Here is a 12,092-nt window from a genome sequence, read left to right on the forward strand (position 1 = left end):
TGAACCCGAGGTGTCCTCGTCCTGATCCAGAAATACCCCCCCCGCCGCCGCCACCTCCTCTCTTTTCTCCCCTCCTCTTCCCGTCTACTGCTTTTTTTTTTTTTTTTTTTTTTTTTTTTTGGGGGGGGTAGGGGGGGCGGGGGGTGGAAATTTGTCAAGGTCATTCCGTGGATTTAATATTTTTTTTTTGTGTGTGTGTGCCGCGAGCCCCACCGCCACCCAGCCTTGCTCTGTGGATTATCATCGCCCTGGATCCGAGGGTCTGAACAGCAGGATTTTTTGTTGTTGTTGTTGTTGATTATTTTTTTTTAATTATTATTATTATTATTTTTTGAGGGCTCCGGGGTTCGGAGAGGGGAAGCGGTGAGTTGGAGGGGGGCGACTTTTCTCCACCCCCCGCGCCCCCCCCGCCCCCATCCTCCCCCCCCACCCCCGGCCTTATTTTTATTTTTTAATCCCCCCCCGCTCCTCCCCCCCCCCCACCTCCCCCCACCCCGTTCCCCTATATTATTATTATTTTTTTTTTTTTTTCACCCTTTCATTTTTGATTTGCTTCTTCTCCGGCGATGGATGGCAAAATCCGGCAGAGCCGGAGGTCGCGGTCGCAGCGGGACCGCGTGCGGCGGCGGGAGGCGGCGGCCCGCGACCCCCGCAACCAGAGCCCCTCGTCGGGCTCCGAGAAGGAGCCGAGCCCCGGCAAGGAGAACGGCGGCGGCCAGAACTGCACCGCCCCGCGGGGCCCGCCGCCCGCCGCCCGCACCGCGCGGCCCCCGCGCCGCCGCCGCCGCGAGTCCAGCTCCCAGGAAGAGGACCTGATCGATGGCTTTGCCATAGCCAGCTTCAACACGCTGGAAGCCCTGGAGGTAGGAGCCGACAGGGGACCGGGAAAAAAAAAAAAAAAAAAAAAAAAACAACAACCGACCAACAAAAATATATATATTTTGAAAAATGGGAAATGAATCGGGGTGCTTGCACGCTGCTGATTTTTTTGTAGATGCCAATTACTGCGCCTTCGTCACGCTGTCAGCCCTGCAGGGATGCCGGGCAGCACTGCTGGCAACTTGCTGCAGGCTGGTGCCCCCCCTGCTCCCCCTTACCCCGGGTCCCCCCTCCTGTCCTCCTTCCTCCCCGGCCCCCCCCCGGCTCGTGGAGTTTGTGTTTGCGTTGCCAGAAGGTTACTTTATCTGTCTCCGGAGATTGTTAGCAAATGGCTAGTGTTTGACATTTTGTGGAAAAGAGATGTTTAAATGGATAATAATCCCTTGGTTGTAATTCCCATTTTTGAAGTAATTGAACAAATTCTTCATCTCTTGTTGACTGTACATATTTTTCTGGTGTTAATAGGCTGGCAAAAAATATTGCTTGTCTAACTTATTACAAACAATATTTGCTGAGCAAATACTGCCTGCCTTGTCTGAGCTAAGTTAAGCAGAGCAGGAAATTTAATATTTTCAGAGGGGCATTGACAAACGAAGACTTTGGCTTTTGGTTTTTGTTTTGTTTGTGTACGAGGGGTAGAAGTGAGCTGTCGAGAGGGAGGGCACCCAACAAGTCGCTCGGTAGGCACAGGAACTTGAGTTCCAAGTACATATGAGCCACCCTGGTGCCTTTGCCCACTTTGACGTGCTGCGTTGAAAAAATGTGGGCAAAGTTTTGGGTTTGCTCTCTGCCGCAGATTTCCTCTCACTATTAGCCTGCGTTACAGTAATGAAGGATTTTGTGGAGGTTGGTGAGTAAGTTCAAGTTTGCCCTGGGATCCCTAGCACCTTTTGCCCAGACCTTGGGATCCCCTTTGGCCCGCCGTCCTGCTCGGGAAGTCCTTGGTGCCTCGGCCATCGATTCCAGTGCTGGGGTGGTGGAGTTGTGGCTTGGGGAGCCTGGCCCTCCTCCCTCGCCCACAAAAACACAAATTAGGCAGGCGGCGAGCAGCCTGTACGTGTACGTGCTGGAGTGGGAACGTGACCGGTGCTGGGCTGGTGACTGGTATTCTTTGGCCTCTCGCAGCGTCATTTGTGGGGTGTTGTCCTAACAGGAAAGCCAGCTACTTTGTCTACACACAGCTGATAATGAGCAAGCGATCCGCTTATGTGTGCCTTTACACAAGTGCCATAGACCTGTCTGTGTTATTATTTTTTTTTTCTTGGGCATGCTCTTAGTCAAATCTGCATCAGCAGATAGGTCCAATTAAAGCCCTGAGTTTCTGCCGAGCTGTCAGTGAAGAAAGTAAAATTCATCTTCTTGCAGAAATTTTCTACCATGATGAGCACATTATCAGGAAATAGAATTCAAATGATAGCACAGTCCCTCCAGGGCTGCAGGGGAAACTCAGTGCTTTTCAAATGGGATATGCCTTGTTATCAAACCAACCAAACCGTAACCTTGATAATAGGGCACGTGAGGGTAGAAGGTGACCTTAAACTTCTGCCACCCCAAAGGACGTCTGGCTGGGGAAGCACTTCTGTTTTTTTTCTTTAAAAAAAAAAAAGTACATATAAATCTTTATGAACTGTGCCCTCTGGAATTCTTACACTAGCACCTGAAATTAATTGATTCCTTCTGTATTTACCTGTGTGCAAGAGGATACGTGTGCCTGAGCATCTCGGGGTAGCAGCTGGCCCATCAGAAGGAGCAGCGCTCCCCGCGTTCCTGCAGGTCCTGACCCAGGAGGTATCTCGCATTTGAGGCGCTCCGGGAGCCCTAATGATCTTGTGTATTCCATAAGTTGCAGCAACAGGAAAGAGGAGAAAATGCTCTGCATTGTGTGAGCTTTCCTTCGAGAAGTGCAGCACTGCCTTTGACAATGGGTGACGTCTGGCAGATTTGGTGTAGCAGCAAGCGAAGGGGATTATCGAGACAAAACTACTTTAAAGCAGCATATGCCCATGTAAATGACTGAAACTGCAAGGTCATTTTGCGTGGTGTGGAGCTGTGCTCTCTAGTGTACTTGACTGCAACAGGTGGTTTTCTTCTGGGTTGGAGGAGATTTGCATTTCAGTGTGTGTATATATAATTATTTTTTTTATTTTTTGTAAGAGGACTTAAAATCTGCTGCGATGATGTTTAGGAAATAAATAAGAATTGAAATCCTCCATGTCTCCATCACAGCACATGAAGGGGGAGAAAGGATAAAAGTGAATGCCCAGCCTAGGAACTGTACTGAACTGAGAAAGTCTGCTTTATTTAATTTATAATCCTAAAAGGAGCTTTTGTTGCATATGTGGTAGTTCATTGTGATCCTTTCTTCTGTTCTTCTTCTGGGTTTGTTTTTCATTAGATGTTACAGTGATCTGCGATAAAGCTTAATAGGCTAGCTAGGTTTTGGGTTTCCCCCTGGAAATTAAATTTCTCAATGGTTAGGCAGAACTTCGACAGAAATGTTTGGAAGAGGCAAGGGTTTTTCTGTTTGTTTTTCTCTTTATCTCAAAACACTGTGAATTCCCCTTCCCCACTTCAGAAAATTCTCACCGCTGGTGTTCCTGTAAATAATGGGTGCTTTATGTATGCCTCCCGCGTGTTGACCTGGTGATGCGAGCAGTTAAGGTTAATGCTGAGGGGTGGCTTTATGAAGTCTCTTCTAGCTCCTTGGTGTGAATTTTGAGCATTTGGGATTTTTTTTATTTAACTAGCATGGCGGTGTTTTCCTGGCAGTTGTCATCTGAAAACATTGCATCTTGCTTCTGTGGTAATTGATTGTGATTCGACTTGCAGCTCCCCTATTCACGTAAAGACAGATTTGATTATATATATATATTTTAAGGAAAAAACCTGAAAGCCCACGGATGCAGCAGCAGCCTCTTTCTGCGCGTATGAAATTAAAACTTCCCCTTTCCCTTCCTTCCCCTGAATCTTCTCAAATAAATCCGTTGCCGTGCAGCTGGTGGGTGTGCAGGGCATTTTGTTTTCCACCCGGCCACGACTTTGAGGCTGAAAACCTGGGACCTGAGTTGGCCCTGACCGCCGGCACGGGCGGCTTGGACACGGCAAGTGCTGCCCAGGAGATGGGTCCTGAGCCGCGGTGAGGAACGGGGGAATTTCTGGCCACCTCCCGAAATGAATGGCACGTATGTGAGCATGTGTGTGTATTCATTACGTTCAGATGAAGCTGCTAATTATTCTTGAAGGTGATTGGTGAATCAGAGTGAGAGAAGCTAAATGAGTGAGTCGGTAGTTGAGGGCTCTCTCTGATCATCGCTGTTCCTTTCAAGTACAAAAAACAGCCCTAAAAGGGAACTTCATCAGAATGTTAATGAATGCGATCTTTGAGAGCAATTGTTCTCCCAAAGTAGTTGTAAAGACAAGGGGTTGTATTTTCTTTTTGGCTTTTGTTTATCAATTTTACAGATTCCAGCAAAGCTTTGGAACACTCTGTGGAAATTTTAACTTTCGTGGTGTGTACGTAAGGGTTGTGGTTTCTCTTTTCTCTTTTTTTTTTTTCCCCCTTTAAGGAATGTTTAACCTATTTATAGCATCTCCTGGAGAATCCACTTGCGAACACGCGTTGAGCGGCGCGGTGGTAGGTCCCCTGGCCAAAAAGCCAGGCCTTTTAATTCGCGCCCAGCTTGTGGAAGCGGCGCTGCCCTCGCCAGCAGGACGGGCACCCTCAGCACCCGGGGGGGGGGCAAGAGCTTTGCCCCCTCTTGTGTTTGCTCCTAGCTGGAGACCCGGCAGCACTGACACTGCTCTGGTGTCACTCCGGAGTCACTCTGGTGTCACCGGGTTCAGAAAGCCCCACGGTGATCGCAGGCTTCTGGCCTGCATCCATGAGCTCTTCAGCTGTTATCTTGATAAGGCTGTTCTCACATGTGTGCTGTACACTGTGCTGTTACTGTTGCTCTGATCTCCCATTGATAAGAAAACCAGTGTATTTAACTGCAACTTCCTGTTCCAAAGGTTTTCTGCTAGCTCCACTGGCCTGGCCGGGTGGCTGCTGCTTTGCGATCGTGTCGCTGTGCGCCTGCTGTGCGCTGGACGTTGTCTGTGCCTCACCTTCTGTTTTAAAACAAGCTTCAAGACGTTAAATATTTTTTCCTTCTACTTAATTGACAAGTGATTGTGTATCGAGTTAGTGATTCTGATGGACAGTTATTTCTTAAATATATATAAATATATATATATATATAAATGTTTTCAGCTGCAGGAAAACCAGTAATTTTTTAGACGGTGCTGTAAAGGCTCTCAGTGCCTTTTGGTTTTCCTGAAGGCTTGTTAGCCTTCTCTGATTTATTCTCCTCACTGTTGATTTTGCATCTTCTCCAAAGCAGGTACTTACGATGTGTTTTTGCTGCTGTTGAGGAGCAAGAGGCTGTTAATACAGAGGAGCTAAAGCAAAGCAGCTCCAAGGGGCACGTTCTGCAGAGCCTGAACATCTGCTTGGTCGCATGCGCTGTACGTGGGCAGGAGCGAGAGGAGCTAGGTGTCCTGCAAAGCACGGCGATGGGTGAGGATCTGGCTCTGCTGCTGGAGCTTTTTGCCCTGTCAGCAAATCCAGCCGGGCAGCGCAGAGGCAGAGCTGTGCGGTGGCACTGATGTCACCGGGCAGTATTGTTGTCACCGGGTGGCATTGTTGGTGTCACCGGGTGCGGGGCCACTTGCACAGGAGGAGTGGCAGCGTGCGCAGCGAGTACAGGTACTGCCAGTGTGGTGTTACCACTTAGTGCCATTTAGCATAGCTGTGGTGTCATCAGAGAGGGGAAGTGGCTTGCTTACCTGAGGCCTGGCTGTGAAACGGCCACGTTTTTCAAAATCCAGGTAAAAATCCCTGCTGAGACCTCTTAAAATCTTAGAAGATTCTTCTATGTGAGCTCTCTGCAGCATTAACTGCTCGATCTTTCTTCAGCAGCCTGAAACGTGGGGTAAAAGGTGAGACGAAGCTTGTTGAAATGTAGGCATATAAGCACAGAGAAATTGAGAAGATGAATTATAGTTAATTAAAAATATATATATATATATATATATATTTAAAAATAGAACGGTGTACTGCACAGATAAGATTTTTGGATAAAAGGGCTGTAATAAAGCTAGTGTTCTACTTAATCTAAATGATAGATGATACTCAATCCAAATCAGTGTTTACTTGTAGTAATGCACTTGACTTCTTGTCTAGAGAGAACTGAAAACTTTATTGTCCTCCCAGGATGCTAATGAGATCCTCTTTTTATTTTTAATCTCAGTTACTTTGCAGAATGAGCCTGAATATTAGCATTTATTTCAGGGAAAATGAGAGCGAGAAAGGGAGCCCGGTAGGATGGGCTTAGCCTGGCGTATGTCACTTTGTCTCTGAGAGATGCCTGCCTGGCAGAAGGGCTGACGTATCGCACGACTGTCCCTCTTTAAACATCCATAGACTGATGGAGATGCAACACCCAGGCTGCAGAGTTACCCCAGCGCCGAGGTACCTGCAGCAATCTTGCTTCTTCCCGTGACGTTAACATTTTGGGGTGTTTTCTTCCTCTTGGTATCCTTGCTGTGGGGTGGTGAGTTGTCCGGGTGCTGCAGGCTGCTGCCCTCCGCCTCAGGCTGTGTGGTCTGGGTGGGTTTGTGTCTGTGAATCCAAAGAGGTGCCACGGTGAGGTCCTTGCTGCAGCTGCCGCGGTGGCAGGGAGCTTCGTGCGCTTTGTCTGCAGTGCTGCAGCGAGCGCTAGGGAGCGAACAGCATGGGCCAGATCAAAGCAGCCAATCCTGCCCGATGCAATACGTTTTTTCCCCTTTCTTTTTAAAATAAAGTTTTTTGAAATACAGTATAGAGGACGTGCACCTTGGTACCAGTCGTATGAGAACATCCTGCTGTAAGAGAGAACAATTTCCAATTCAGTGCACTTTAATGCCTCCAGTTTATCACAGTAAAGGTATAAAAGAGTTTTATGTAGGTGAAGTGGCTCTTGCCGATTAAATATCTTCTGGCTGTGCTGTGTTCCAGCACGACAGGTGCTTCCACTGCTCCAGCCCTGCTCCTTGTGCAGTCTGGATGCTATTTTACCTGCCCTGCTCCATCTCTTTGAAAACCTACCTCTTTTACAAAAACAATGAGCTTTTAAGTAGGCTGTTCAGCTGGTGAAAGGAGACCTAGTCTTGGAGTCACTAATCCAATAGGTGTAACATGGAGGCGAGCATTAAATGAATTCAGAAGAGCCTCTGCAACACATGACCGAGCCTGGGGACAGGAGAGTGGTGGTTTGGGGACTTAGTTATATAGGACAGTCTGGATCCAAAGTTCAGAAGTACCAGGCGAGAACAGGCACTGAGGCAGCTCTGTGTGCAGCGCTGGTGTGGTGCGGGATGAATGGAGAGCGTTTCCTGTGCAGCTCAGTCTTGCTTCAAGCCAAAAAGAGACTAAACTTGAACAAAAGTTGCATCTGCAAGGTCAGTGGTTGGCATGGATAAGGGGATTGAAGGGATCAAAATGATTTCCCTGCGCTGCTGGCTGCAAAACATGGGCTTATGGCACTGTTCCTGTCTCTCCCTTTGTGCTCAAAGCAAAGCTTTTTTAATCTTGTGCTGCCTATGTATAGTTGTGCCACACAGACGTGGCAATTTGAAGTCAAACGCTCTATTTTAGGGGCTCTTGGGCTCTGTCACCAGGCCTAGGGAGCTGCTTGTCTCCTCTGCCTAGCGCATGCCTTGCAGGATGGTGCCGCTGCTCTTTCCTGAATGTGCTGTGATGGAGACATGCAGAAAATATGTGTGTGGTGTGTTCGTGCATGTAGTCTAAATGCAACGCCTGTAGTGCTTGCAGTTGGATAGCATTGCATTATCTTCCCCTCCAACAGATGTTCTTTCCAGATCTGTAAAAATGACTGTAATTGTTTGGCATTTTTAATTTCTTTTTTCACCTTTAAACATAGATTGGTTTGTTCTGAAGCTAATGTATCTCTGTTTTAGTATCTACTTTGCGAGAAGATGCTTAGGTTAGGAGGGAGCACAAAGCCCAGGCTGGGAAACAGATGATTATTTAGGGCTTCTGGGTGTTCAGCGGGCTGTGGTGTGCTGCTGGACACCAAGGTCACTTCTTTAACCCCTCCTGTTGGTCAGTGAGATCGGAGGGTCTGCCCTGGTAGCTCTCACTTCTACAGGAGAGCTAAAAACCCAAAGCAATTTAGGGGAAGAAACATTTTATTAAACCATACAGTGGTACCAAGTGCATCAGCTTATAAATACACTATTGCTGTTGATTTCTTCTGGAGCTCATAAATGTCTCTTGCACTGCTAAGAGGATGGGCAGCGTCTCTTCTCCATCTAGCCCAAGCACATACTTGCACACGGGGGGAGCGAGAAGCAAGGTAGTGTGCAGCTAAGAGATGTTTATGGAATCAGTCAAACCTGATATAAAATAATTATGGTGTTTTGACAGCTTGTTAATAACTTGCAACCATAGGAAGAAATAGAATTACAGCATTCTTGGTCTTTGATGGAACCTTGGCATCTCTTTCAGATTGTAAAATTAAAGAAAAAATGTGAAAGCCATTAAAATAGTTGGACGTGGTGCCTGGGAAAAATGATGGGCCGCTTAATTGAAAAAGCGCTTCATTCCAGTTGAAGTTCATTGCAGTTCGTTTCTGTCTAGCTCCCAGGATCCATAATGGAGAAGGGAGAGGGCCAATACCCCAAAATGTGTCCGGGAGAGGGTTTTTTGGGTGTCAGTCAGTTCATCATCTTGTCTGTGAATGAAGTGGAAGGAAATTCTAGCAAGCATTAGACACGAGAGAAGTCTTGTCACCTGTAATGACTAAAATCCCCTGAAGTGTTGCCAGCATGTACTTTAGGAATCATATAATTATATGATTATTGAAAGAGACATAAAAGACCTCATGGCAAAAACCTTAGAAAGGGGGAGGGAGGGAATCCGTATGCAAATGAAGATGCACAGAATTTGCTGTCGCTTTTTTTTTCTAGTTATTTTTCAGTCCAAGGCTCGGTAATTGCTTTTATGGGGATTACTTAATAAAACTGGGGCATGAAAAGGAGGGAGAACTGTTTATGCTGTGTCACAGGACTGGCTGGCATTCTTATGGAGTTGAAGCATAAATGAATTTTAAAAGTAAAACTACAAAGTGTGGGTTTTCTGCTAACAGAAAATAGCTATTTGTTGTAATGTTATCCTACAATAAAAGTGTTTTGTGGTCTAGCGGTTAGCAGAGGGGACCGGAAGGAGAGATAATGGGGTTTTCTTTCTGACTCTGCCACAAGCTTCCTGCCAGAGCCCTGGGCACGTCTGTCTCCTGCCGTGAGCCTCGCCTCCACCCGACCGAGCTGGAGGTGCCCGCGGAGGCTGCGTCCCCTCCTTGGGGGCTCCTCTCGTTGCTAAATCACCCGGGGGAGAGGTGATGCGTGGGCAGAAGGTGTCTTCGTGCCTTCTAGCGCCTAGGAGCCGTGGCGGTGCAGGAGCTGGGAGCACGTGCATGCATCAGCGTCTCTCGGCCTCCTTTGTCATTTCAGTAGCTTGCAGCCAAGGTAGAAATCTTCCCGTGTGAACAAACAGGGAAGATTTTTCCCTTTCCCCCCAGCTCAGGTTCTTGCTGTGGTGTGTAAGCGTGTCTCGCAGGGGATGCACTGCCCATGAGCATGCTACATCTGCATAGCACTGGAAGTGTAACCTCAGTGGTAGATCTTCCTGGGCTTCACTTCTCGGTCTCCTTAGAATTAAAATACAGCTCCGGGTTTGGGGAGTTTAAGTTCTCCCTTTTCCTTACCGATGCCTGGGATTTATAATCTTGCTGCTCCTAGAAGCACTCGTTCAGGCATTTACTAGGGAACTCTCCTGATGCAGAACAGACCCATATCTCAAGAGAGGTTTTGTTGCAAGATAGGCAAAAATCTCCTTCCTTTTTTCTCAGACTTAGTAAGGCATTTGGTGCATTAGAAAAAAAAACCATACTGCTATTAGTGTCGAGTTACTGAATATTTTGCAAGGTTCTCTGCAGGAAAAAGAATAACATTTGCTCTGGTATTCTAGTCTGAAGCTAAATAGCACCAAATTGTGATCTGAGTTTGCAAATGTGATTTTTAGCTGAAAATGACAATGGTTTTCCAACCAGATGGATTCTATAACGTGCCTGCTATCAGCTCATCCATCAAACTCCACAGATGTCTGTACATTCACTGCAGTGTGTGCATGGTGGTGGTGCTGATTCTGTCGGGCACCGATGAACCTGTTCAAGCCCCATTGCCGGGGTGCCACTCGCAGCCTGGCCCTGCAGGTCCTGATGGCAGATCCGAGGTGAGCAGCCTTCTCCGGTCCTTTTCCTTGCTGTGGGGCCGGCTGCCCCTGCGGGGTCGGTGCACCTCGGAGAACTGTTTTGAGGCTGCAAAGCAGACACCGATGTTTCCTGTGCTGTTTGTGTCGGGGAGGCGGGTAATGGAACAGAAACGAGCGCCCCTGGGCTGCACATGGTCTGTGACTGGGTTCATGCAGCTCTCGCTTTGCTTCCACATCGCTGGGTGACGCTAAGTCACGTAGGGTAAGCGACTTACAAATTTACATTTTTTGTATTTGCATCCAGCCAGAAGCACTCACAGCGTCGTTCAGAAGCAGGTTCCCATGACTGTTATGAAATCATCTGTATGAGTTTTAGGCTTTTTTCAGGAAAAGATGATATCTTTAGCAGCTGTTGGGAGATGAGGTTTTCTAGAGCCTCGTGTTAGCATCAAACCCTCGGTTAAAAAATGAGCTTGTGTTTTGGCAGGTACAGAGCATGCCACTTCCAAAGCAGAGGTTATGAACTGGTGTAGCGAGGGCCTATGTCTAATGTAAACTCCCAGATGATGACCTCAGATAAACAACTGTATGGAGCTTGTTTTCGTAATAGGTTCCCAAGAATTATTTCTGAAGTTGCTGAAGTTGGTCTTTTTTAAACAAAAAAAAAAAAAAAAAAAAAAGCTGTTTCCAGACAGCACATCTTTGGCTTCTTAGCTTCAGTGTATTATGTCCCGAGAAACACATCAGTGGCTGTGTGGTGCCTGAGCTTTTTGTCCCTGTGCCTTTGAGGTTCCTGGTCCCTGGGCATGCCTTGCTTTGAGGCAGGCCATCCCATGTGCTACTGGTCATTTAGGTCTTCCTCTCCAACAATTCACATGACAAATAATTTTAAGACCGTCCCTTTCCTTTTACTGCTTACGTGGCAGGTGGCACTGCGGCCGTGAGGAGGTGCGAGGCTGTGTGTGGGACCGGGGAACCCCTGTGTGTGTGGCAGGGGGGAGCTGTGTCTGCCTCCAGCCAGGCCTAGTTTTGGGGAAGTGCCACATCTGGGCTTCATGGCAGCAGGCAGCAAAGCTGGGGAGGGGGTCTGGGAGCTGCACTGTCCTCTCCTCCGTGGTCCTGTCCTCCCCATTGATGGAGCTGGTACCAGGCATGTGCTTGTGAAGGTGCAGTCGTGGGGAGTGTGCTCCAGCATTGGGACTAGTAAGCCAGCAGCTTCTCTTGGTGTGCTTCTTGCAAGTAAATGCAGCTTTACAGCATTTTTTTTTCCTTGTTCACAGTTTGGTTTTTAGGTAATTCTGATTTTCTGCTAATTACAGCAAGCAGTTCTCACTGTTTCTGTGCGCTTACCTGGGCCAAAAGGAGCGAGCACTGAGATAGAGGAATGCGTTTTTGTCTCAAGCGATACACGAATTCTTTTTGTTCTTTTACGTCTCCCTCCCTCTGTGCATGTGTATGTTAAAATTCCCATTCCCTGTTTATAAATGTTTAGCAGCTGAAGTCACTGGTGTTTTTCATAGTATTACCTTTGCGAGGTTGAGAACATAAGCAAAATGTGATTCTTCACTCAGTCTCTGCTGAATACTGTAGGAATAATGAGTCTGTGCCTAAAGCATAAACCAAGACACAAAACGCATGCCAATAAGAATCCAGGCCTGGGGGAACAAATAAAGTGTAGCGTATTTTACCAATTGCACTGGAGCATCCCTGTACGTATTCAGGGGCTGGGTCGGCCGTGGCGTGAGGCTGTCCTTCCTGATGGCAGCGAGCACTGTGCCTTTCTCCCTTCCCCCACGTAAGACAAACAGATTGACGTGTCTGGGGAGAATGACAGTGTGCAGCACTGCAGCTTAACCAGTGCGGCTCTGGAAGCAAAAAGGCAGGGGGAAAAAAAAAAAAA

General features: G+C 47.5%; 1 protein-coding gene across 10 annotated transcripts in view; it reads left to right on the top strand.

The window, feature by feature from the left end:
- Positions 1-566: 566 nt before the first annotated feature.
- Positions 567-12,092, top strand: part of FBRSL1 (fibrosin like 1) — a gene marked incomplete at its 5' end in the record, with an annotated part of 515,014 nt that continues 503,488 nt past the window's right edge. For all 10 annotated transcript variants that reach the window (XM_084297481.1, XM_084297487.1, XM_084297482.1 and 7 more), the window contains one exon: positions 567-863. In XM_084297481.1, the coding sequence (XP_084153607.1) occupies positions 567-863 (297 nt within the window). The remainder of the gene's footprint in view (positions 864-12,092) is intronic.

Source organism: Netta rufina (genome assembly GCF_964035555.1).
Source record: "Netta rufina genome assembly, chromosome: 17".
In the NCBI taxonomy this organism is placed as follows: Eukaryota; Metazoa; Chordata; class Aves; order Anseriformes; family Anatidae; genus Netta; species Netta rufina.